The sequence below is a fragment of the Hypomesus transpacificus genome, chromosome 22 (assembly GCF_021917145.1).
Source record: "Hypomesus transpacificus isolate Combined female chromosome 22, fHypTra1, whole genome shotgun sequence".
In the NCBI taxonomy this organism is placed as follows: Eukaryota; Metazoa; Chordata; class Actinopteri; order Osmeriformes; family Osmeridae; genus Hypomesus; species Hypomesus transpacificus.
Window position 1 is genome coordinate 11,900,636 of NC_061081.1, and position 26,763 is coordinate 11,927,398.

General features: G+C 48.9%; 2 protein-coding genes across 4 annotated transcripts in view; one reads left to right on the forward strand and one right to left on the reverse strand.

Annotated features, from left to right (window-relative positions):
- fam13a (family with sequence similarity 13 member A) overlaps nt 1-3,124 on the forward strand; it is a 35,836-nt gene extending 32,712 nt beyond the window's left edge. Inside the window, exon 18 of the mRNA XM_047045336.1 lies at nt 1-3,124. Coding sequence (XP_046901292.1) covers nt 1-124 — 124 coding nt within the window. The 3' untranslated portion in view covers nt 125-3,124.
- The window catches only part of herc3 (HECT and RLD domain containing E3 ubiquitin protein ligase 3), a 27,371-nt gene continuing 2,377 nt past the window's right edge, over nt 1,770-26,763 (reverse strand). Inside the window, exons 2-25 of one of the 3 annotated variants that reach the window (XM_047044696.1) lie at nt 25,922-26,298; nt 23,219-23,378; nt 22,838-22,914; nt 22,524-22,745; nt 22,330-22,421; nt 21,958-22,088; nt 20,844-21,001; nt 19,982-20,055; nt 19,382-19,506; nt 19,121-19,180; nt 15,899-16,010; nt 14,749-14,938; nt 14,212-14,372; nt 13,714-13,827; nt 13,364-13,387; nt 12,899-12,988; nt 10,636-10,806; nt 10,262-10,405; nt 9,362-9,528; nt 7,873-7,939; nt 7,423-7,505; nt 5,204-5,387; nt 4,683-4,785; nt 1,770-3,793 (exon numbers count right to left, since the gene is read on the reverse strand). In XM_047044696.1, coding sequence (XP_046900652.1) covers nt 3,585-3,793; nt 4,683-4,785; nt 5,204-5,387; nt 7,423-7,505; nt 7,873-7,939; nt 9,362-9,528; nt 10,262-10,405; nt 10,636-10,806; nt 12,899-12,988; nt 13,364-13,387; nt 13,714-13,827; nt 14,212-14,372; nt 14,749-14,938; nt 15,899-16,010; nt 19,121-19,180; nt 19,382-19,506; nt 19,982-20,055; nt 20,844-21,001; nt 21,958-22,088; nt 22,330-22,421; nt 22,524-22,745; nt 22,838-22,914; nt 23,219-23,378; nt 25,922-26,150 — 3,147 coding nt within the window. In that variant the 5' untranslated portion in view covers nt 26,151-26,298 and the 3' untranslated portion in view covers nt 1,770-3,584. Of the gene's footprint in view, nt 3,794-4,682; nt 4,786-5,203; nt 5,388-7,422; nt 7,506-7,872; nt 7,940-9,361; nt 9,529-10,261; nt 10,406-10,635; nt 10,807-12,898; nt 12,989-13,363; nt 13,388-13,713; nt 13,828-14,211; nt 14,373-14,748; nt 14,939-15,898; nt 16,011-19,120; nt 19,181-19,381; nt 19,510-19,981; nt 20,056-20,301; nt 20,800-20,843; nt 21,002-21,957; nt 22,089-22,329; nt 22,422-22,523; nt 22,746-22,837; nt 22,915-23,218; nt 23,379-25,921; nt 26,299-26,763 lie in introns of those variants that run through there. The other 2 variants (XM_047044695.1, XM_047044697.1) reach the window with 2 other exon arrangements.

Here is a 26,763-nt window from a genome sequence, read left to right on the forward strand (position 1 = left end):
AAACGTGCAGAAGGAAGACCGCTCCCCATTGGCTGTCGAGTATAACGAGTATAAGCATGTCAAGGCCAAGCTCCGCCTGCTGGAAGTGCTCATCAGCAAGAGAGACTCTTCCAAGTTCATCTAAACACGGATAAACAACCATGAGGACTAACTACAGAGACTCTATCTTGAGATGGACAACCCGTGAATACCAAGCCTCCATAAAGACAGAACGTTCAAGATATTTTTCTTTCGTTTGTTTCTTTCATTAACCCTCCTTTCCTTTTTTTCTCCTGCCATCTGTGTTGTTCACACGTTTGGCTTAAACAGCCCGCTAGCTGCGTGGCTAATCCCCGCTAGCTGCGTGGCTAATCCCCACTAGCTGCGTGGCTAATCCTCGCTAGCTGCGTGGCTAATCCTCGATAGCTGCGTGGCTAATCCTCGATAGCTGCGTGGCTAATCCTCGCTAGCTGCGTGGCTAATCCCCGCTAGCTGCGTGGCTAATCCGTACCGTGGAGATCTCCTTGGTTTCCCTTTCTGGGAGCCAGGAGTCTGGTGGGATGTGTCCTGACAGGAAGTGATGACAGCAGTCTGGTGGGATGTGTCCTGACAGGAAGTGATGACAGCAGTGTGGTGGGATACGTCCTGACAGGAAGTGATGGAGAGCTCCATGTTGCTGTTTCCAACTCCCAAACAGAGCTGCCACTTTCAAAAAGTCTGCCGTCTTGGCAAGAGACTGTGTCAGTTGGACAGCAAGCTGGACGAAACATCAGTTAATTTGATTTGCAACACACAAAAGTGTTTTGTATTATTTATTTTCATCCCATGAATGTTTTAATTGTTACTGATAGTTTTTCCATCAAAGCAGAGAGAATGTTTATTTTTCTTGGGGGTTTTGGATTTAACTCTTAATATGTATGAATCATATTTTTCTTTTACAGATTTTATAATCAAAGAAAGTAAGAGGGCTGTTGCATAGTTTTGTAAGGAAGACAGTTACAATCAGAACAAATCAAACTGTTAAAAACGTTTTACTTCCTCATGATAAATGCCAAGCTTATCTGAAATGAAATAATGTTAACCGAGGAAACATAACATTCTTGACATAATTGTTTTTTTACATCTAACAAAAATTAACCAAAAGCAGCATTGATTTGTAGAAGAATGCAGAACAAGTATTCTTGTAGGACGAGTGTGATCCAAAGACAAGACTTGGATGATTTCATACCAAAATAGCATAGTCATAGTGCATCAATGTATACATTATCATAGCTTAGTTCTTGTGATCACTGGTTGCTAAGGTTATGCGTTCGACTTCCTTTTTCTTTGTGTTGTTTCTTTCACTTGGTGTAAAATCAGCTGTTTTCTGTCCCAGTATGTTTTAAGGGGTCGTAAACCATCTCTGATCCTTCAGCCTGACACCCTGTTCTCATCTTCAGTCTGTTCCTTGTAAATATAGATCTCAATCTGTGTTTGCATTGCAAAATAAGCAAGTACATATTTTTTTGTCTCCAAAATTGATAGTTTTTGACAGTGTGACTTTCGTTTTTATTGAATGTAAACACTGGTGGACATAATGAATTTGGGTGTGTACATTTTAGTACATAAATTGTATTTGTATTTTGTATATATTATATAAAACCAGACATATTTTTACTGACTTGGTGGTGATGGGTTTTCACTGGTGTGGTGTGTGTTGGTGGTTGCATGATTCACCTTTAATTTTAGTTACGTTTATAATTTTCCAGAGATAAAAATGTCACATTTCACTAAAACACGACATGGTGGTATGAGGTGAAATTGAATTTTATTTGCTCAGGAAAAAAATATAAGGACAAATAATGTCATCCATTTAAAAAGGTACAAAAGTAAATTTATACTCAAAACAAGCCAGTTACAGCCACTAATAAGCCCTTGAGTTTGCATACATTGACCAAAAAACAAGATTGGTTGGAATTATGATTATTGATCTCTTCCCACATATCCAGCTGCAGAACAACACGGTAAGAAGGAAGATGAAACAATCTCCTCATGATGTCAAACTGGTAGAGCGGCAGGCAGAGTTGCACACTGTCCAGCCACTAAACTCAAACTCAAATCAGAACGGTCGAGGTCATAGACTAAAAAGAACTTCGCAAACACATGCATCTTTACAGTTTCACACCGCGCGACATTGGATAACATCATTCTATGTTGATGTTTACGGGCCAGCCTGAGTTAATCAAATAAAAACGATTACAACCTAACAAACCCTCTTAATCACTTGTTAAAAACATCAGGATTAATTTAATACACTGAATGAACAGGAATGAAAATAAACACGGCAGCTTGACAATGGCGCGTGGGCAGAAAACTTCCAACATTCTGATGACCTTTAGGACAGGACATGTCGTCATGACAACACTATCTGGCGCTGCAGTGGCTTAATTCCTTATTGCTAATTAGATGTCCTGTGCGGATCTGCTCGTTATAGCCAATTAAACCAAGAAAATCAAACCCATCTCTCTGAACAAATATGAGTCAACGTTCGGTAGGGACAGTATCCGCAGAAACAGATTGGTTATTCGGCTGAGTCATCCGCTAGCTAGAAAACTAGTCATTAGGCCTACCTACCCATTACCCACTAATACCCACGTGGTACAGACGGACATGATTTGATACCAATCTGCCAATCCGGATCCGTGGGATCAGAGTAATTGGGATTAGTATTTTTTGTTGTTGTTTGTTTAGATTTAATGGATGACCAAGCGTTTGCGAGACCTACATAGGTGCGCACACAAAGGCGACATGCAAAACTATTATTTTTAATTTCGTTTTTACAAAATTAAATGTTGTTTTTAAATGTAGTTTCAGTCGTGTTTGCTTCGGATGTTCTATCCATCTCTCGATGTGCATGTGGGTTTGGGGATTAAACATTAGAACAGTGTTTATTTATCTGGTCCTTGATTAGAAGGCTCGCTACTCTCGCTGTATTTAAACTGACCTCCACTGGCACAGCAGGAGACTGGCCCAGTCGGGTCAGGGGTCAGGGGCCAAGTTCCGGGTTGTAGTTTAATGTAAGGGTATAATGTCAGGAATTGACAGGAATTTATCTACATTCCACTAGAAGAATTATCTGCCCCTAAAAACATACCTGCCACAAAAATAATAATATTCAATAAATTATCTTTAAGCAATAACAACAAAAAGGTTGAATTGAAAACTTTTCAAAGTATTTACATAAAGTTTGTAAAGTAGATTCAAACTCTTAATGAATCCAATACAAAATCTGTATGCGTTCAAAAAATACTTTAAAACCCCTGTCTTCCCTATCTCCTTTACAACAAAGAAATTGCAAGGTTAAAGCGAATTATATTAAAATAATGATCTGCCGGTATGTAATGGTCAACGTTATGTATATGTGCTCACTGGATGAATTTTCATTTTGCTAATCTCCCACATGTCAGATTTTACATAATCTTATGAGAACAAAAATAAAAATAATTCCCTCTATCTTTAATAAAGTGCCTTAGCTTTGGACCCTCCCCTCCCTCCCCCCCTCCCTCCCCTCCCAAACAACATAGAATGTTAATACGTCCTCCCACCCTGCGGGGGCACTGTCCCCGTCAGACCAGGCTGAAGCCCTCGTACTGCTCCACGGCGCGGGTGAGGCGTCGCCGCAGGGTGTCTTTGGTCTGGTAGCGCGGCATGTCCAGCAGGTTGTAGCAGGTGTGGGCCACAGGCAGGTACTGCTCCTCTGCCGAGGTGGACTGGATGATGATACGAAGGCTCTCCATCCCGTGGATGGGGATACGGTCACTTCCTGTTAGGAACACTGGGGGGGAGGGAGGGGGGGAGGAGAAGGGAGGAAGAGGAGAAGGAGAGGGGTGGAAGCATCAGAAGAAGTTAAGGAGACGTGTGAAGTGAAAGTGGCAGCAACAAGGGTAGGATGTATATGCTCATAGACTGAGAAGTGGAGAGAGGAGATGACCCTAATATTCACGATGGAGAGAGGAGGTGACCCTTATATTAAAGATGGAGAGAGGAGATGACCCTAATATTCACGATGGAGAGAGGAGATGACCCTAATATTCACGATGGAGAGAGGAGATGACCCTAATATTCACGATGGAGAGAGGAGATGACCCTAATATTCACGATGGAGAGAGGAGATGACCCTTATATTCAAGATGGAGAAAGAGAGAAAGAGAGAGAGAGAGAGAGAGAGAGAGAGGAGGAAGGGGATGGATCTGATGAGACTAGACACATCTACAAATGACTGAAATGCAGAAAGACGCCTCCACCCTGACCCCCCGCCCGGACCCTCCACCCTGACCCTCCACCCTGACCCCCCGCCCGGACCCTCCACCCTGACCCTCCACCCTGACCCTCCGCCCTGACCCCCCGCCCTGACCCCCCGCCCTGACCCCCCGCCCTGACCCTCCACCCTGACCCTCCACCCTGACCCCCCACCCTGACCCTCCACCCTGACCCCCCGCCCTGACCCTCCACCCTGACCCTCCACCCTGACCCTCCACCCTGACCCTCCACCCTGACCCTCCGCCCTGACCCTCCACCCTGACCCTCCACCCTGACCCCCCACCCTGACCCTCCACCCTGACCCCCCGCCCTGACCCTCCACCCTGACCCTCCACCCTGACCCCCCGCCCTGACCCCCCGCCCGGACCCTCCGCCCTAATCCCCTAGACACACAAGGCTCTTACACAGGAACTGCTTCTTCTTTTCCAGGGGGAAGTCATGGAAGACCTCCCAGAACATCCTGACGGTGGGGTGAGAGGCACAGTACTCCCCCTTATACACCGCATTCTGGAACAGGAAATGTTTTTGTTTCACAAATATCTGTACTTCCTACTCCTTACATTTTCAAAGCAGGCTTGTTACTTTAGTTTTAATTTAAAAGTAACCCCAGCGGGAGGGTTATGCATTTGGAAAATTCCCGCCCCCCTCTTCATGCCACCCTAGGCGGCTGCCTATGTCGCCTATAGGAAGGACCGCCACTGCCGGTAGCGCTAGCCTCACCCCTCTACAGTGTTAGCCGTTAGCACTAGCCTCACCCCCTCTACAGTGTTAGCCATTAGCGCTAGCCTCACCCTCTCTACAGTGTTAGCCGTTAGCGCTAGCCTTATCCCCTCTAAAGTGTTAGCCGTTAGTGTTAGCCGTTAGTGTTAGCCGTTAGCGCTAGCCTCACCCTCTCTAAAGTGTTAGCCGTTGGCGCTAGCCTTACCTTCTCCATCTCCTCCCAGTTGTAGTCATTGTTGCCTACCACCATGGCCATGAGCTCTGAGGGCTGGAACAGTGACAGCACCTTCCCTCCACACACCTTCAGGAAGCCTGAGGAGAAGGCAGCGTACAGCTCCCCCACAGCAGAGCAGAACACGTACTGCAGGTAGGCCTGCACAAACTCCTCCCTGGAGAGGACACACACACAGTTAGGCATACACACAAACACACACACACGTGTGTGAGCGTTTAAGACACACAATCATTTATGGTTGGGAAGTCGTTTGATGTTGAGCGGCCGTTGTGTAGGCTAGAGCCATTCATGAATGTAATTTGTGCTTGTGTGTAAGCGTGTGGTTGTGTGTGCGAGGCGGCAGGGCTATGTATCAGAGAGGAGGAAGGAGACTGCTTCAGAACATCAACACACCACAGATATCTAAGAACATCCAGTACCCATAAAGACAGGAGATACATTTACATTTAAATTTTTAGTCATTTAGCAGACGCTCTTATCCAGAGCGACTTACAGTAACACCAAGGTACAGGGACACTAAGTAGGGTGAAGTGCCTTGCCCAAGGACACAATGTCATTTGGCACGGTGGGAAATCAATCCGGCAACCTTCTGATTACTAGCCCGATTCCCTAATCGCTCAGCCACCTGACTCCACACACACACACGGAGGAAGGTGGCAGCCTCTCATGCCAGCGCGGACATGTGCCCTGGCCAGGGTGCTGACAGCAATGGAGCAGCAAGACAACACTGCTGCTTCCATCAACAGGGAACTCTGGGTGCAGTCGAGGTTGGCCAGTCGCCCTGCTTCCTGACAGCAGAAGCCAGAAGGCCGCAATGCCACGGAGCGCAGGGTTGAACTGTGGCCCACTTCAACACACACACACACACACACTCTGGCCCACTTCACCACACACACACACACACACTCTGTCCCACTTCACCACACACACACACACTCTGTCCCACTTCACCACACACACACTCTGGCCCACTTCACCACACACATACACACTCTGGCCCACATCACCACACACACACACACACTCTGGTCCACTTCACCACACACACACACACTCTGACCCACTTCACCACACACACTCGTGTGCATGCATGCGAGCACGAGCAAGCATTCACGTACACACGTGGCCCCAGGGATCGGAGAACGCTGCACTTTAACCCACTTTCTCTCTCTCTCTCACACACACACACTTAGCACAACCATATCCAAAGTGATTTACAGTAACGAGGGGGATTTAAACCTACAACTTCTTGATCAGCAGTCAAGTGCTCTAACCACTCTAATGCTCTAGTGCTCTAACTGTGTTTCCCCCCAGACTAACAGAACCTCACAGATGGAAACTACAAAGGTTACATGAATGTTATCTTTGGAAGACAAAAAGTAATCAATCTATGCAATCTGGTGGTTTAATTTCAGCTAGGTCTGTAGAAAACTCTATATTTAGACACAAAAACCACCTCGTTCCTGCCTGGACTTCAGGATTTGGCGCCACAGCCTGACGGAAGGTTGGAGAATAACAAGGAAGCTGCAACAAGGACATGGGTCACAGAGGCAGGCCCTCCTCCCCCCACCACTATCACCTCATTGGTCTCTTCCACCCCCTCTCACTGGCAGACGGGGCAGCTTAACTCACAGGACGGAGGGGGACAGAACGTTTCAGATTAGTTTCTGTTCTGTTTTTGTTTTGCTTTTTTAGGAAGCGGTGAGTGACTGGTGCACAAATGTCTGCATGTCGGAGAGTATCGTAATCTAGGGGCCAGATTGCAATAAATCTGGTTGTTGAGCCAGGGAGGATGTGCAATGCAGGGCGACATGTCTCAACACTGTCCTCTTATCTGGCCACCGGGTGTGAACAACGCCAGCTGACACAAGTGGGACACCGGTTGGTTAGGGTTAGGGTTAGCTTACCCTAACCCTAACCCAGCTGACACAAGTGGGACACCGGTTGGTTAGGGTTAGGGTTAGCTTACAGACACATCACAGGGTTAGCTTACCCTAACCCTAACCGGTTGTGCCGGTTGTGGGTGTTGAGGCCTAAATGTCCCGGCTGAGATATAAATATCCTTTATTTACACTGAGCTGGGGTAGGCTAGGAGGTGGAACATCTAGATTAGATCTGTTTTGATGCATGCTCAGGTCTGTGATGTGTCTGTTACCTAGGAGAGGGTTACCTAGGAGAAGGTGACCCACCTGTTGTTGTTGTCCACAGTGATATTCTCTCCTCCTGGTACCAGCTCCACCACCTCTGTCACCCCGTAGTACTCCCTGGTGATCTAATGGAGACAGGCGCTTGTCACACATGGAGATGTCGTCTGTATCTGACTAGTATTTTGGTTAGTCTGACAGAACTAGTAGTTATAAATGACTAAGCTAAGACACTAGATGGTCAGCGATTTTCCTGTGTTTGTCTGAATATGGAAAGGGCTTGAGCTATTTTACATGTATGTGAGAGTCTCCCTCACACACGGTGTGTTGTGGACTTACATGTATGTGTGAGTCTCCCTCACACACGGTGTGTTGTGGACTTACATGTATGTGAGAGTCTCCCTCACACACGGTGTGTTGTATGTGAGAGTCTCCCTCACACACGGTGTGTTGTATGTGAGAGTCTCCCTCACACACGGTGTGTTGTGGACTTACAGCGAAGTTCAGACAAAATGTTTCCTCAATGTCATGTCCCTCGTGGTCCAGAAGCTGCTGTAAACTCCTGAGAGCGAGAGATGAGAGGGAGAGAAAGAGATGGGAAAGATGAGAGGGAGATGACAGAGAGAGAGGAGAGATGAGAGAGAGGGAGGAGAAGGAGAGAAAGAGATGGGAAAGATGAGAGAGAGATGATGGATGGGGAACACAAGCACAGTGACCTCGTCAGAGCAGCATGTTCCCGGGGGCTACCAACTTTCCCGCCAATCACTCTTATATTTTTGGGTCCTCTGCCCTGGCCGGCATCTCGCTACATAGCTAACGCTACGTTCCAGAGCTGAGCTGTGTGGTTAAGCTCCCCCTGCCCCACCAGCTGTGCCTGCCACCTGGATTAGATATAGGAACACACATGCTTCTCCAGAGCTGGCCAGTTTGAGCGCTAAAGCTAGAAGCTAATAATAGCCTTAATGGGTGATAGGAGATGCTAGGTGATTCTAGGCATCAGCAACTAAGCAGGAGAGATCCCTCACCGGGGGTCCCAGCGATTTTATCAGGGCGTCTGTTCCTGAAAATACCAGTGTAATGTTCTGGTACTTTAAAGGGATGGTGCATCAAAGACGTGTCTTTGCTTCCCTGTCTTAGTTGTGATCCTGTGGGACAGCCACTTATAGATCGACGGTCTCCACACGCACCTTCTCTTAGGACATCTGCATGCAGACAATTAGACACTAGGCTAACCGCTAAGCTAAATTCTAATTTAATCTTCTCATTCTGAATCGACATTTCCCTGCCAGAGAAAGGAAGTCTTTCTTCAGCCGATACATAAGACTTTGTGGTTACATAAGCGAATTAGGTTGAATGATGATGTAATTTGGGTGAGGAGTGTGTCGAGAGAGATTTCATGGCCTTGTTTTGGCTCAATAGGAATTGGAGGCAGTTCAATTAGGTTTAGGTTAGCATGCCACATTGATTTCAGCTGAGGAGAGATGCTTCTCTTGAAAGCGTGACTGTGAAAACACCTACTCTAGGACAAAAACATTGACTTGTGTGCTAAACGACAACAGCGCTAAATCAATCCATCCTGACTGACATACAGAGCAACAGCTGGAAGGGGCGACAGTCTTTGCCAGCCACACCCATTCTGGTGTTACTTCCTGTTCTGGTGTCACTTCCTGTTCTGGTGTTACTTCTTGTTCTAGTGTCACTTCCTGTTCTGGTGTTACTTCCTGTACTGGTGTTACTTCCTGTTCTGTTGTCACTTCCTGTTTTGGTGTTACTTTTTGTACTTGAGCTGTTGTTGAACTGTGCCTTCCTCACTATAACTCTGCACTTGATCTCCTGCTGTACTTTCAACATGCTCTATTTGTCCTTTGCTTTGGATCAAATCTGCTAAATGTATAAAATATAAAATGTAGAAAATGCTAAAACCGTGTAGTGCGTGGACACGTGTAGTGTAACAGAAGAACAGTGAGCAGGCTCCAGCTGTTACCTGCCCTCGGTGGGTGAGAGCTCCTTCAGGTCATCCAGCGAGGGCCCGCCACCCAGCAGCAGCTTGTACAGGACCAGGGGGAAGTGGAGGTCCACCACCGTGGAGTTGTAGATGGCCAGACCACACAGGATCCCAACCAGGTGGAACCAGTTGTGCTCCACGAAACACTGGGGGGGAGAGGCGGGAGACCAGAGGGATGAGACCAGAGGGATGAGACCAGAGGGATGAGACCAGAGGGATGAGACCAGAGGGATGAGACCAGAGGGATGAGACCAGAGGGATGAGACCAGAGAGATGAGACCAGAGAGATGAGACCAGAGAGATGAGACCAGAGAGATGAGACCAGAGGGATGAGACCAGAGGGATGAGACCAGAAAATAGATGAGGCACAAAGCACCTTGAGCTGACCCTGCCAGTGATGAGACACGAAGCACCTTGAGGAACTCTCTAAGCACCAACAGTACGGACATTATTTTCAGCACAAAACTGAATCTCCCCAGTCTTTCCGTCAGGACAGTGAGTGTCAAAATGTTCCAGGGTGTTCCTCTGCAGGTCAGGTGACCGCCGCAGGAACGTGCTCAGCGACAACCTGGCAACCTGGTGTTTAGTCCCCGCAGAACAGGACGAGGGAACAGGAGCAAGGCTCTGGCCTCACCGCAGCTGTTCCAGGGTCAGGACGGGGCTGTAGCTACTACATATCACCTGTTTACACCTGACACACAGAGCCGCTGGCTAACAACATGACCTCTGCATTACCTCAACACCCTCCTCACACCACATATTACCCAACTGGACGGTCATGTTTCAGTCATTAGAAACTATTATGAAAATCATGAGTTATAAAAAAACGTATGAAACTTGCCTTTGGTAGAGATACATTTAAACAAAGTAGTGTATCACCTTGTCAGAGAACCACAGCAGGTTGGACTCTGCGTTGTGGGTGAACATGCCGTACAGCGGGTCCAGCAGCTCTTTCAGCAGCAGTAAGAAGAACTCCTTAGTGACTCCGCCCGCATCTACAGCCTCCTCCCCGTCAAATATCACCTGGGGATGGGGAGGAGAGGAGGGAGAGGGAGAGGGAGAGGGAGAGGGAGAGGGAGAGGGAGAGGGAGAGGGAGAGGGAGAGGGAGAGGGAGAGGGAGAGGGAGAGATGGGAAGAAAAAGAGGACAGAAAGAAAATATATGAAGGTGAGAAAAGAAGACATAGAATGAGTTCACCTGAATGAAGGTTCTCCACAGACTGACCCCTCTTCCCTCTCCCCTTGACCCCTGACCTTGAGGGGCTTCTTGAGGTCGAGGTCTGCGTAGACGGACAGCTCCCGCAGCGCGTCGCTCACCAGGTGCTCCCTGCGGACGTGCAGCACCAGGAAGGGGATCCTGCCCAGCAGCGGCTCCAGCGTCAGCAGCATGAACACGTTGTGCAGGTTAGCCCCACTTACCGCCATCTGGAGGAGGGGGAGGGGGGAGAGAAATAAAGGGTACAAATGGATATTAATGTTTCATAAACAAAGCTTGTTATCTACAGTGGTGCACAAAGTCAAAGATTATTACATACTGTAATGAAATGATAACACACATATACAGTGCCCTCCAAAAGTATTGGAACAGTGAGGCGAATTCCTTTATTTTTGCTGTAGACTGAAAACATTTGGGCTTGACATCAAATAATGAACGTGAGACCAGAGATCAACGTTTCAGCTTTTATTTCCAGGTATTTACATCAGGATCTGATGCACAACTAAGAAAATATCACATTTTGTTTGAATCCACCCATTTGTCATGTGAGCAAAAGTATTGGAACAGATATACTTAAAACATATTTAAGTGAATAAGACTTAATATTTAGTTGCAAATCCTTTGCTTTCAATAACTGCAGCAAGTCTGTGACCCATTGACGTCACCAAACTTTTGCATTCTTCCTTTTTGATGCTTTCCCAGGCTTTCACTGCAGCCTCTTTCAGTTGTTGTTTGTTTTGTGGGGTTCCTCCCTTCAGTCTCCTCTTAAGCAGGTAAAATGCATGCTCTATAGGGTTTAAGTCTGGAGATTGACTTGGCCAGTCTAATACCTTCCATTTCTTGCCCCTGATGAACTCCTTTGTTGTTTTGGCAGTGTGTTTTGGGTCGTTATCTTGCTGCATGATGAAGGCTCTGCCAATCAGTTTGGTTGCATCTTTCCTTAAATTGGCAGACAAAATGTTTCTGTAGACTTCCGAGTTCATTTTGCTGCTGCCATCATGTGTTACATCCTCAATGAAGATTAATGAGCCCGTCCTAGAAGAAGCCATGCAAGCCCAAGCCATGACATTACCTCCACCGTGTTTCACAGATGAGCTTGTGTGTTTGGGATCATGAGCAGTTCCTTTCTTTCTCCAAACTTTAGCCTTTCCATCACTTTGGTAAAAGTTCATCTTTGTCTCATCAGTCCATAAAACTTTGTCCCAGAATTTTTGAGGTTCATCTCTGTACTTTTTGGCAAATTCCAGCCTGGCCTTCCTATTCTTCTTGCTAATGAGTGGTTTGCATCTTCTGGTGTAGCCCTTGTACTTTTGTTCATGAAGTCTTCTGCGAACAGTAGATAGTGATACCTTCACTCCTGCCATCTGGAGGTTGTTGCTGATCTCACTAACAGTTGTTTTAGGGTCTTTTTTTACAGCTCTCACAATGTTTCTGTCATCAACTGCTGATGTTTTCCTTGGTCTACCTGTTCGACGTCTGTTACTTAGTACACCAGTAGTTTTCTTCTTCTTCAGGACATTCCAAATGGTTGTACTGGCTATGGCCAATGTTTCTGCAATGGCTCTGATTGATTTTCCATCTTCTCTAAGACTCACAATTGCTTGTTTTTCACCCAAAGACAGCGCTCCGGTTTTCATGTTGTTTTCACCTCTGAATACAGTCTGCATAGACAAAACCTATCTTACCCAATCTGAACCTGAGTGTAGACATTCAGTGGTATTTATTGATTGAATAATGTATGTAATAGGACACACCTGGGCAACAAAACACACCTGTCAGTCATATGTTCCAATACTTTTGCTCACGTGACAAATGGGTGGGTTCGAACAAAAAGGTGATATTTTCTAATTTGTGCATCAGATCCTGATGTAAATACCTGGAAATAAAAGCTGAAACGTTGATCTCTGGTTTCACATTCATCGTTTGATGTCAAGCCCAAATGTTTTCAGTCTACAGCAAAAATAAAGGAATTGGCCTCACTGTTCCAATACTTTTGGAGGGCACTGTATATCTGTCCCTCCCTGCCTGCCTCTGTCCCTCCCTCCCTGCCTCTGTCCCTGCCTGCCTCTGTCCCTCCCTCCCTGCCTCTGTCCCTGCGTGCCTGCCTCTGTCCTTCCCTTTCTGCCTCTGTCCCTCCCTGCCTCTGTCCCTGCATGCCTGCCTCTGTCCCTGCCTGCCTCTATCCCTGCCTGCCTCTGTCCCTCCCTCCCTGCTTCTTGTCTTTGCCTTCCTCTGTCCCTCCGTTCCTGCCTCTGTCTCTCCCTGCCTCTGTACCTGCCTGCCTCTGTCCCTGTCTCATACCTGCATCTGCAGCTCTGCGTCTGTCTGCAGCATAGTGGTCTTGGCCTGGGCGTTGAGGATGAAGGGGTAGGCACACAGCATTACCGAGCTCTAGAGGGGAGAAAGGGGAGAGGAGGAGGAGGAAGAGAGAGGGGGCAGGAGGGAGAGGAGGAGGGGAGGAGGAGGAAGAGAGAGGGGGCAGGAGGGAGAGGAGGAGGGGAGGAGGAGGGGAGGAGGAGGAAGAGAGAGGGGGGAGGAGGGAGAGGAGGAGGATGAGAGAGGGGGAGGAGGGAGAGGAGGAGGGGAGGAGAAGGAAGAGAGAGGGAAGGGGAGAGAGGAGGTGGGGGAAGAGAAATAGAAGGATGGAGCTGGAGAGCATGATGGCCTTTGGGTGCAGAGTATCCAGTTACATGTGTTAGATCTGTATAACATCTAACAGCAGACACCGGCTCAGCACATGATCTTTTGAAATAAACGTGTTCATACCTGAACAGGAGGTACTCTCATTTTCTGGAGGGAAAAAAGTACAAAATAAATGAAAGGAAGTCAATACGACGGTTATTATCAATACATTTACAGTACATTAATATATATACATAGGCATGCATAGCATTGTGTTATTTAGAGGGTGTCTGATTTGAACAACACACACACACACTACATAACCACAGACGCCACAACTACAACCTTTAAGAACCTCCCTGTAGAGATATGGAGAGAGATAGAGAGAGATGGAGAGAGATAGAGAGAGATGGAGGGAGAGAGATGGAGAGAGATGGAGAGAGATGGAGAGAGGTAGCGAGAGGTAGGGAGATGTAGGAGATGTAGCAGCGTACAATCTCAGCTTTGCTCAGGAACCACTGGAGGTAGTCCTCCTGGATGTCCACCAGGCTGCTGATGTGAGGGATGTAGAAGCTGCTGTGCTCCACATGCCTGGCTTTCAGGTTCACCTGCACACAACATCAACATCAACATAGGGTTGGATTTAAGGTCAGGATCAGATCTGGGGTCAGGGCCAGGTGTTAGGGTCAGATCTCAGGTCAGAGTCAGGGCCAGATGTTAGGGTCAGATCTCAGGCCAGGTGTTAGGGTCAGATCTCAGGTCAGGATCAGGGCCAGGTGTTAGGGTCAGATCTCAGGTCAGGGGTCAGGGCCAGGTGTTAGGGTCAGATCTCAGGTCAGGATCAGGGCCAGGGTCAGATCACAGGTCAGGTGTTAGGGTCAGATCACAGGTCAGGTGTTAGGGTCAGATCTCAGGTCAGGGGTCAGGGCCAGGTGTTAGGGTCAGATCTCAGGTCAGGTGTTAGGGTCAGATCTCAGGTCAGGGCCAGGTACCTTGTGCAGCTTCTCCAGCAGCCTGAGAGTGGCTCTGATGTGGTTCTCCAGGTAGAGGGGGACCAGGCTGGTACGGCCTGTCAGCAGGAACACCACGGTGCTCTTATACATGTCTACCAGCCTGGAGAACACCGCAGCCTCCAGCACACACCACCAGTTATCTACAGAGACAGCACACACCACCAGTTATCTACAGAGACAGCACACACCAGTTATCTACAGCAAAGAAAACTGTGTCTAAACAAACACACATCTGGTTCAGCACATGGACCATCATGTGAGTCTGTGTTTGAGCTTGTGTGTCTGCATGTGTGTGTGTTTGTACCCAGGACCTTGCTGGGGTTGTGTGTGTGTTCGTACCCAGGACCTTGCTGGGGTTGTGTGTGTGTTCGTACCCAGGACCTTGCTGGGGTTGTGTGTGTGTTCGTACCCAGGACCTTGCTGGGGTTGTGTGTATGTTCGTACCCAGGACCTTGCTGGGGTTGTGTGTGTGTGTTCGTACCCAGGACCTTGCTGGGGTTGTGTGTGTGTTCGTACCCAGGACCTTGCTGGGGTTGGGGTCCAGGCGCAGAATGGCGGAGGCCAGGGGCACGGTGAGGGAGAGGTAGTGTTGGGGCTCCTGCAGGGCGGGGCACTCACACAGGATCAGGTAGATCCTCATAGCCTCCACATCCGGAGGAGAGCAGGGCAGCTGGGGGATCAGCACGCTCTCAAAACTCCTGGTGGCCTGGGGGGGAGGGGCATAGAGAGTGAGCTAGCTACACCACCCTGGGGGGGAGGGGCATAGAGAGTGAGCTAGCTACATCATCCTGGGGGGGGGGGGGGGGCTTAGAGAGTGAGCTAGCTACACCACCCTGGGGGGGGAGGGGCATAGAGAATGAGCTAGCTACATCATCCTGGGGGGGGAGGGGCTTAGAGAGTGAGCTAGCTACATCATCCAGGTACTGGACATGCTTTTCCCAGAGTCGCTTTCCCCTACAGCCTTTCTAAGCTGTTTTTGACCTCATGTGACCCCTGTGTGACCCTGTCAGAGATGGCAAAAGTACACACATCCTTCCCTCAAGTAGAAGTACAGATACTCATGATTAAAAAGACTCTGGTCAAAGTTGAAGTACTGACTACACTTTTTCACTCAAGTTAAAGGAAAGAAGTGTGGGCTCTGACTTAACTTTTTATGCTTAAATAAAAAGTAGCGATTACTACACCTGTTTTAATGTCACACAGGTAACTGGACTTGAATACATTAATACAAAAAGACAGTATAGACACACATCGCTTTCACCAGGAAACCTTTTTGACACCGATGTCCACATCCCTGACTCCCTCTGTCTCATCGTGTCCACATCCCTGACTCCCTCTGTCTCATCGTGTCCACATCCCTGACTCCCTCTGTCTCATCATGTCCACATCCCTGACTCCCTCTGTCTCATCATGTCCACATCCCTGACTCCCTCTGTCTCATCGTGTCCACATCCCTGACTCCCTCTGTCTCATCATGTCCACATCCCTGACTCCCTCTGTCTCATCGTGTCCACATCCCTGACTCCCTCTGTCTCATCATGTCCACATCCCTGACTCCCTCTGTCTCATCATGTCCACATCCCTGACTCCCTCTGTCTCATCATGTCCACATCCCTGACTCCCTCTGTCTCATCATGTCCACATCCCTGACTCCTCTGGCCGTTACCTGCTCTAGGAGCCTGCAGGAAGCTGGCTGGCTGAGCGTGTGGAACAGCAGTCTGACTGATGTCAGGTCGATGCCAGGAGTCTTTGGATTGGTCTTAAAATGTCTGTCGTCACTGAGAGAGACAAGAGAGGTTACACTGAGATGAGAGAGACAAGAGGGGAGGTTACACTGAGAGAGATAGGAGAGGAGGTTACACTGAGAGACAGGAGAGGAGGTTACACTGAGAGAGACAGGAGAGGAGGTTACACTGAGAGAGACAGGAGAGGAGGTTACACTGAGAGAGACAGGAGAGGAGGTTACACTGAGAGAGACAGGAGAGGAGGTTACACTGAGAGAGACGGGAGAGGAGGTTACACTGAGAGAGACAGGAGAGGAGGTTACACTGAGAGACAGGAGAGGAGGTTACACTGAGAGAGACAGGAGAGGTTACACTGAGAGACAGGAGAGGAGGTTACACTGAGAGACAGGAGAGGAGGTTACACTGAGAGACAGGAGAGGAGGTTACACTGAGAGAGACAGGAGAGGAGGTTACACTGAGAGACAGGAGAGGAGGTTACACTGAGAGACAGGAGAGGAGGTTACACTGAGAGACAGGAGAGGAGGTTACACTGAGAGACAGGAGAGGAGGTTACACTGAGAGAGACAGGAGAGGAGGTTAGACTGAGAGACAGGAGAGGAGGTTACACTGAGAGACAGAAGAGGAGGTTACACTGAGAGACACAGGAGAGGAGGTTACACTGAGAGAGACAGGAGAGGAGGTTACACTGAGAGAGACAGGAGAGGAGGTTACACTGAGAGAGACAGGAGAGGAGGTTACACTGAGAGAGGAGGTTACACTGAGAGACAGAAGAGGAGGTTACACTGAGAGAGACAGGAGAGGAGGTTACACTGAGAGACAGGAGAGGAGGTTACACTGAGAGAGACAGGAGAGGAGGTTACACTGAGAGACAGGAGAGGAGGTTACACTGAGAGACAGGAGAGGAGGTTACACTGAGAGAGACAGGAGAGGAGGTTACACTGAGAGACAGGAGAGGAGGTTACACTGAGAGAGACAGGAGAGGAGGTTACACTGAGAGAGACAGGAGAGGAGGTTACACTGAGAGAGACAGGAGAGGAGGTTACACTGAGAGACAGGAGAGGAGGTTACACTGAGAGACAGGAGAGGAGGTTACACTGACACTGAGAGACAGGAGAGGAGGTTACACTGAGAGAGACAGGAGAGGAGGTTACACTGAGAGAGACAGGAGAGGAGGTTACACTGAGAGACAGGAGAGGAGGTTACACTGAGAGAGACAGGAGAGGAGGTTACACTGAGAGAGACAGGAGAGGAGGTTACACTGAGAGAGACAGGAGAGGAGGTTACACTGAGAGAGACAGGAGAGGAGGTTACACTGAGAGACAGGAGAGGAGGTTACACTGAGAGAGACAGGAGAGGTTACACTGAGAGACAGGAGAGGAGGTTACACTGAGAGACAGGAGAGGAGGTTACACTGAGAGACAGGAGAGGAGGTTACACTGAGAGAGACAGGAGAGGAGGTTACACTGAGAGACAGGAGAGGAGGTTACACTGAGAGAGACAGGAGAGGAGGTTAGACTGAGAGACAGGAGAGGAGGTTACACTGAGAGACAGAAGAGGAGGTTACACTGAGAGACACAGGAGAGGAGGTTACACTGAGAGAGACAGGAGAGGAGGTTACACTGAGAGAGACAGGAGAGGAGGTTACACTGAGAGAGACAGGAGAGGAGGTTACACTGAGAGAGACAGGAGAGGAGGTTACACTGAGAGACAGGAGAGGAGGTTACACTGAGAGACAGGAGAGGAGGTTACACTGAGAGACAGGAGAGGAGGTTACACTGAGAGAGACAGGAGAGGAGGTTACACTGAGAGAGACAGGAGAGGAGGTTACACTGAGAGAGACAGGAGAGGAGGTTACACTGAGAGACAGGAGAGGAGGTTACACTGAGAGAGACAGGAGAGGAGGTTACACTGAGAGAGACAGGAGAGGAGGTTACACTGAGAGACAGGAGAGGAGGTTACACTGAGAGAGACAGGAGAGGAGGTTACACTGAGAGAGACAAGAGAGGAGGTTACACTGAGAGACAGGAGAGGAGGTTACACTGAGAGACAGGAGAGGAGGTTACACTGAGAGAGACAAGAGAGGAGGTTACACTGAGAGAGACAGGAGAGGAGGTTACACTGAGAGAGACAGGAGAGGAGGTTACACTGAGAGAGACAGGAGAGGAGGTTACACTGAGAGACAGGAGAGGAGGTTACACTGAGAGACAGGAGGTACCATGTGTCAGACAGGCCATAATGACAGACAGGCTATACTTTCCCCCTCAGGTACTCACATTACAGTAACTGGATTAATAACTTCAATGCATTTGAACCGAATAACCCCCAGGCAACATACTGAGTCACACACAAGCACACACCGCCTAAACTCTGGTGATGACTGTGACAGCTAAACTCTGCTGTGGTGTGTTATCACTGTGACACAGCAAAACCACTGCTGTGGTGACACAGCTAAAAACTGCTGTTATCACTGTGACACAGCAAAACCACTGCTGTGGTGTGTTATCACTGTGACACAGCAAAACCACTGCTGTGGTGTGTTATCACTGTGACACAGCTAACAACTGCTGTTATCACTGTGACACAGCAAAACCACTGCTGTGGTGACACAGCTACATGCTGCCTCCACATCTGTCACTAAACGGTTGAATCTTTGGCACTTTCATAGCATCAGTTTGACAATATGAGATGGACTTTGTTGTAAGGGAATAATGGAGTGAGAAAGAGAGAGATAGATAGATAGATAGATAGATAGATAGATAGAGGGGGAAAGACAGCAAGAGAAAGATATGGGAAAGGGGGACAGAGAAAAAGACAGAGATGGAGAGAAACCTTTAGATCTATTTCTGTATGACGTGTTCAGCAGGGGGCGGGGACAGGGGGCGGGGACAGGGGGCGGGGACAGGGGGCGGGGACAGGGGGCGGGGACAGGGGGCAGGGGGCGGGCCTTAGTGGGTCAGGACACACACACACAGAGCAGGGAGGAGAGCATGAGAGGGGAGGATGAGAGAGGAGGAAAGGGAGGAAGACAGAGAAGGATAAGAAAGGAGGGAGGAGATGAGGATGAGAGCAGCGGGGAGGATAGGGGGGAGGAGAGTAGGGAGGGAGGGTGACTAAAAGAGAGACGAGGTGAGTTCAAAGGTCACCTCTGGTCCAGGAAGCTGGCATTCCAACAGGCGGTTGAGGACAGGTGATGGATGATGTCGCTGTAACACAGAGAGATGGGAAAATATCTAACTATGTACAAACCGTGTTGCTTTCAAACTTTTAACAAATATGGTTAAAAGACAAAATTATTACCAAAGCCACATAAATCTCACATCCCATCATACTTCAAGATTCTCTGGTCCACCATATTACACCCTTGTTTAAAACACCAGCAGGGTTAAATTGTGTATTTCGCTTACTTGGTGGTGCTAGAATCTGTGTTGTCGATCAGTTTCATCCTCCACAAATTCAAGTTCTCGTCATTTATCAGGGAGATACTTTTACTGCTGTTAAACACCCTGAAGTCTTCTGGAGGGAAGGAACTCTGCTGAGGAGAGAGGAGGGCAGAGATGACAAACACACAGCCTAGTCACCCACAAACACAACCATGTTTGTGGGGTTAGGGTTAGTGGTGCTTCCACCGTAGGGAAAGCAACTCTGCTCAGAGTTACAGATCAAACTAAAACCTCCAGGACTGAAGGCAGATCTCAGTGTTGTGGAAACACATTCCTGCCCTGCCTACAGGAAAAGGGGAGGGGAGGCAGACCTGCTGGGGAGGGTCTCTGAGTGACATGACACTTTACTGCAAGGAGTTCTGAATCTCTGAGTATCTGAGAAACGTGCCAGGTGAACCTGTGTGCAGCCCAAAGCCAGCACACCAGAACCAGCTCAAATAGAGCACTAGCACCATCTAGTGGTGAACAACAACAAATCAATGTGACAGTCCAGACAAATCTTGTCATCCTCGTCCAACATCAGTCTCATCAGAGAGTACATCCTGAATAATTCATGAAGTTTACCTCCTCATCAGAGAAGAGTAAGAAGTTGTGGTCTCCTCCACTGTGGATCCTGGAGACTGCAAATGGCCGGAGATCTAGGAGAGTGATAAGATGTGTTATCTGGATGAGGCAGGCCGGAAAGAGTCGCGACAGAGGAGGAACATGAAGAGCAGCGATTAGAAAGGCTGTTAGAGGCTGTGAGGCTGTTAGAGGCTAGAGAGACTGTTAGAGGCTAGAGGCTGTGAGGCTGTTAGAGGTTAGAAAGGCTGTGAGGCTGTTAGAGGCTAGAGAGGCTGTGAGGCTGTTAGAGGCTAGAGAGGCTGTTAGAGGTTAGAGAGGCTGTGAGGCTAGAGAGGCTGTTAGAGGTTAGAGAGGCTGTGTGGCTGTTAGAGGCTAGAGACGCTGTGAGGCTGTTAGAGGTTAGAGAGGCTGTGAGGCTGTGAGACGTTAGAGAGGCTGTGAGGCTGTTAGAGGCTAGAGGCTGTGAGGCTGTTAGAGGCTAGAGGCTGTGAGGCTGTTAGAGGTTAGAGAGGCTGTGAGGCTGTTAGAGGCTAGAGAGGGCCTTGCTGTTTTACTTGACACATGAGGACCTCCTGTCTGGAGGGCCTTGGTGTTTTACCTGACACGTGAGGACCTCCTGTCTGGAGGGCCTTGGTGTTTTACCTGACACATGAGGTCCTCCTGTCTGGAGGGCCTTGGTGTTTTACCTGACACATGAGGACCTCCTGTCTGGAGGGCCTTGGTGTTTTACCTGACACATGAGGACCTCCTGTCTGGAGGGCCTTGGTGTTTTACCTGACACATGAGGACCTCCTGTCTGGAGGGCCTTGGTGTTTTACCTGACACATGAGGACCTCCTGTCTGGAGGGCCTTGGTGTTTTACCTGACACGTGAGGTCCTCCTGTCTGGAGGGCCTTGGTGTTTTTGACAGGAAGTGGGCTCCTGGCGGTGTCCCTGGTGCCTGTGCCCAGCTGGCCCTGAGAGTTGCAGCCAAACGCGTAAACGACCCCAGAGGATGGAACAAACGCCAGGGTGTGATGTCTGAGGAGAAGGGGAGGAGGGGGGAGACAGGTGGGTCTGCAGGTGGGTGTACAGGTGGGTCTGCAGGTGGGTATACAGGTGGGTCTGCAGATGAGTGTACAGGTGGGTGTACAGGTGGGTGTACAGGTGGGTGTACAGGTGGGTCTGCAGATGAGTGTACAGGTGGGTGTACAGGTGGGTGTACAGGTGGGTATACAGGTGGGTATACAGATGAGTGTACAGGTGGGTGTACAGGTGGGTATACAGATGAGTGTACAGGTGGGTGTACAGATGAGTGTACAGATGGGTGTACAGGTGGGTATACAGGTGGGTATACAGGTGGGTATACAGATGAGTGTACAGGTGGGTGTACAGGTGGGTGTACAGGTGGGTATACAGATGAGTATACAGGTGGGTATACGGATGAGTGTACAGGTGGGTGTACAGGTGGGTGTACAGGTGGGTATACAGATGAGTGTACACGTGGGTGTACAGGTGGGTATACAGGTGGGTATACAGATGAGTGTACAGGTGGGTGTACAGGTGGGTGTACAGGTGGGTATACAGATGAGTATACAGGTGGGTATACAGATGAGTGTACAGGTGGGTGTACAGATGAGTGTACACGTGGGTGTACAGGTGGGTATACAGGTGGGTATACAGATGAGTGTACAGGTGGGTGTACAGGTGGGTGTACAGGTGGGTATACAGATGAGTATACAGGTGGGTATACAGATGAGTGTACAGGTGGGTGTACAGATGAGTGTACAGGTGGGTATACAGGTGGGTATACAGGTGGATATACAGATGAGTGTACACGTGGGTGTACAGGTGGGTATACAGATGAGTGTACAGGTGGGTGTACAGATGAGTGTACACGTGGGTGTACAGGTGGGTATACAGGTGGGTATACAGATGAATGTACAGGTGGGTGTACAGATGAGTGTATTGACTGGCAGATGTGTGTGTATGCGTACCTGCCACAGGAGATCTGAGAGACCTCGCTCCCCATCAGCTCCAGGACCCGCCGGGGGAGGGGCTCACTGTGGGTGGAGTCATGGCCCAGCTGACCACTCGAGCCATCCCCAAACGTAAAGATCCCTCCATCCTGGAGAGAGGGGGAGAGGAACAGGTGTGTGTGTCTGAGTGTGTATGTTTGTGTGTCTGAGTGTGTATGTGTGTGAGTGTGTGTGTGTCTGAGTGTGTATGTGTCTGAGTGTGTGTGTGTCTGAGTGTGTGTGTGTGTGTGTGTGAGTGTGTATGTGTCTGAGCGTGAATGTGTGTGTGTGTATGTGTGTGTGTGTGTGTGTGTGAGTGTGTATGTGTGTGTGTGTGAGTGTGTGTGTTACCTTGGTGAGAGCCGCTGTGTGGTCCTCTCCACAGCTGATGTAGACGACCTTCTGAGAGCGGAGGAACTTGACGTGACAGGGTACGGCACGGTCTGCAGTGTTCACACACACACACAAACACACAAAATTATTATTGCTATGGTTATAGTTCTTATTGTAGTGACTATGAATCTTCTTGTTGTGATTATTGTTACCCTGCTGGTCGTTGAGGCCCAGCTGACCGGCCTGGTTGCTGCCCCAGCCGAACACAGCCCCAGACAGGGACAGAGCCAGGCTGTGCTGCCCCCCAGCGCTGATCTGGGCCAGAGGGATCCCACACAGGGAGGTGAGAGGCTGGGGGGTCAGAGAGCTGGGAGCCCCCCTGCCAAGACCCAGCTGACCCCGACTGTTCTCCCCCCAGGTGAACAGCTGGCAGTCTGGGGGGGGGGAGAGAGTGAGATAGAGCGAGAGAGCGAGAGATAGATAGATAGATAGATAGATAGATAGATAGAGAGATTTGTCTTCTTACCTGTGGACAGGGCTATGCAGTGCTGGTTTCCACAGATAACCTGAGAGATGTGGTGCTCACTAAGCTTCTTGAGCAGTCTTAGCACAAACAGAATACCCAAGTTATTTACAACCCAAACAACATTCCTACATACCCCAGGCTTATGAACACAACTTCAGATGTATCTGTAACATTGAACAGTTTTTCATGTAACAGTAATGTATTCGTTTAGCAGACGCTTTTATCTAAAGTAAGGTACAGGGGGATTTTAACCTCTTGATCAGCAGTTAAATGCTCTACCCACCCCAGTCCCAGGTTTCAAGAAGAGACCAAGAAACGCCACCCCCTGCACCTCTCCTCACCCTGCAGGAGGGTAACAGGTGTGACTCTAGTTACACGCACCTGGGCACACTGACAGCCTCCTCAGGGGGCCCCAGGCCCAGCTGGCCCCCCTCTCCTGCCCCCCACACGAACATCTGGCCCTGCTCGCTCAGCGCCACCGAATGGGCCCGCCCACATGCCACCCGGACCACCTTCTGGCCTTCCAGAGACCTGACCAGCTCTGAAGGGGGGGGGAGAGAGGGGGGAAGACAGTGTCTGTCTAAGTCAGGGGTCCCCAAACTATGGCCCGTGGGCCAAATATGGCCCGCCCACACATTTGGACTGGTCCTCTGAACAATACCAGATTATTTTTTTATAAATGAAATAAAAAGAAGAAAATATCAGTTTACACTGACTAATATATTTAGTCATTTTGCATAAGTGCAATATGCATAAGTAAGTAAATGTTTTGATTTCAATTGCAATGAACATGAAAAAGGGTAATTACGATAGTAATAATGCTATTTTAATAGGCTATATATCTCTTGATATGAACGGATACGATGCATAACAAAATAATAAACTAATCTAGCATCATAAATACATTTGAATCATAATAAAATCTCCACAATAATACTGGTAATACCAGCCAATGTAATTTTATGTTACAGACCGACCCGGCCCCACATTAAAGAAAAGAAAAATGATCTGCCCTCGCAGAAAAAAGTTTGGGGACAACCGGTCTAGGTAGATTTATTTGTGGTGGTCTGTCGGGGCCTTCAGGGTATTCTCTGAATACCCTACTAGATTGGATACATCAATGCATGCTTCCAATAAATAAACGTTTTTTATCGTGAACTGTATTACTAGTTAAGTTATTTATTATATTTCGAATTACATTTTTTAAATTTTTGCATAAACTGCTCCGAGTAAACTGTGGAGGCTAACAGCGACACCTGATGGCTGACGATAATAGCAGTGTCTGGTTGGTCTCACTCGGCACAGGGGATTCGCTTAGCCCAACAGAGTACCCTAGTGACAAGAGTGACAGTAAAACCAAACAATCAAAATGCCTTGTACGGGGAAGGGGTATGCTGGATATTCTGTAGCGGACCCTGTAATCATGTTTTTAATGACCAATCACTGATTGGCCTCTGATTGGCGGCTAAGTTGATAGCTGGCAGGTTACCGTCATTAAAAAAATAATGGCTGATGGAAATGTTGAAGAGTCGGCAACGGAAACTGATTTTGGCCGGGTTTCCCAGATTCGTTAAAAAGCTCTTAAGAGCTTCTTAGGAGCGTTCAGCGTTCTTAGAACGCTCAGAAGCAGAAGCTTTTAACGCTAAGAGCTTCTTAGGAGCGTTCTAAGAACCCGGCCTTTGTCAGTAGTTTGTTAAGTGTACCATTTGCTCGGAGAAATTTTGCTGAGAAGCCTGAAATTGTTAACAGGGGTAGACCAAAACCAAAGTTGGGACTCCATCAACCAGGCAAAGGATTTACAAGGCATTTTAGCGAGGCTTATTACGGCCGCTTCAAATGGCTAACAGCTAACTAGCACAGAGTTAAACAAGTTTTTTGCAGGGACTGTTTGCTATTCAACTCAGAGAAGGACCTGGAACAGCACTGAACTTCATCTTCAAATGAGTGAGTCTTGGTTTGAAATCTTTTCAGAGTAACGTTTTGTAACTTTGTAGCTTCATGCAGGGGCGCCGCCAGGAATTTTGGGCCCCATGAAAGAAAAAAACAGTTCATAATTGCAATTAGTTTTTCAATTTTTTGGGGACCCCAGTCAGTCAGGGGCCCTTGGAATCGTAATAACTTCCCCCCCCCATACGGCGCCCCTGGCTTCATGCCGTCACAATCATTTTAATGAAACCTAGTTTTGAATGTAGCTAGGTGCACCTACAAGTAGCTTACAAAGGTGGCAGTTTGGCTCTTTTATTTTTGTTTTCGGCCGGGGTGCTTGCGCGTGTTGGCGGATTTTGGAAACTGAAGGCCCATGGTGAGAGGGCACTGTCCGCTAGTCAGTTTACTAGTGCTTTATAGCCTTGTGCTATTTGGACAAACCCTCTGTGGGAACTCTCCTTAACTTCACCACAGTCTGGTTCCCAGTTCCCCTCTCTCTGGGAACACACAGATTCACCAAGTACCTGTTACAGAGATGGTTCTTTTTTTAGTTTTGTTCCACATCATCATCTAGTTTGGCCTACGTTGGCCTCACTGTTGGTCCAACTGCTTTGAAAAGGTAGCCTGAATGAGGCGTAACCTGGGCTAGTAGTTTTAAAGCCACATACAGCTTGCAGCTACGCTACATAGCCCCACAGTGATGTCCAGAGGCATGCCTGTTCACACGGACGGAGTGTGAAACACGCACACACACACACACACATACATACAATAGAAGCAGATTGTTAGTGACTGAAAGCTCATTAGCTACCATGTGTCCCTCGGACTCCCAGAAATAGACCTTGTAAGATCAAGTACAACCTCCAGGATTAGTCTTAAGAATCCATTCAGGTAAAACTCTAAAACGACACCAGCAGGGTCTGTTCTGACAGACCGCCTGCTTATGGGCAGTTTAATAACAGAATCATGCTAGTTGATGTTGTGTTCTGTTTGCGTTCTGAAGAGATTTAACGTCACAAGGACATTCTACAAACTGTTTGCACATGATCACATTCAGTGGGAATCCCTGTTTAGCAAACCAAACTCAATCCATTGTTTATAAACTCGATGGAGAAGGGCTACCTTACACCGGCCGCCCCTCTGTGATTGGCCGCTCACCTGGGGAGTCCCCGGCCTTGTCATGGCCCAGCTGCCCGCTGCTGTTGGACCCACAGGAGTACACGCTCCCGTCAGCCAGCAGGAAGAGGGAGTGCTGCCCACCGCACGCCACCTCGCTGGGGCTGCGTCCGCTCAGCGCCGCCCTCAGCGCCGGGGTGCTCCGGGGCTCCAGCACCTCACCCACCCCCACGCCCAGCTGGCCTTCAGCGCTGCTGCCCCAGCACAGCATGGTGCAGGGGAACAGGAGAGGGGGAGGAAGGGGAGGTATGGTGGGGGAGACAGACAGACAGACAGAGAGAGAGGAGGAGGAGGAGGAGGGGGGGGTTTAGGCGAGAGCAAGGCTGTCCTGCCTCCTCCTGTCAGCATTGACTAGGATCCTGGAGGAGAGACAGGAGGGAGAGACAGGAGGGAGAGACAGGAGGGAGAGACAGGAGGGAGAGACAGGAGGGAGAGACAGGAGGGAGAGACAAGAGGGTGAGACAGGAGGGAGAGACAGGAGGGAGAGACAGGAGGGAGAGACAGGAGGGAGAGACAGGAGGGTGAGACAGGAGGGTGAGACAAGAGGGAGAGACAGGAGGGAGAGACAAGAGGGTGAGACAGGAGGGTGAGGAAGAAAGCAAAACAAATGAGAAATATCAGTATTTCCACGGAAGACAAGCTGGGCTCCATGACGTGGATTGTCTGTGGTCAGGTTGTCGAATTGCGTTTAAAAGATGGGAGGGGAGTGGAGAGAGGGGGGTGAAGGGAGAAAGGGTGTGTGTCGTAAGCGGAGCGTGTTTGAACAAACGACTGTCACAAGCCTGTAATCCCTTTTAAAGCGCTTCCGAACTGGCCTGTCTGCC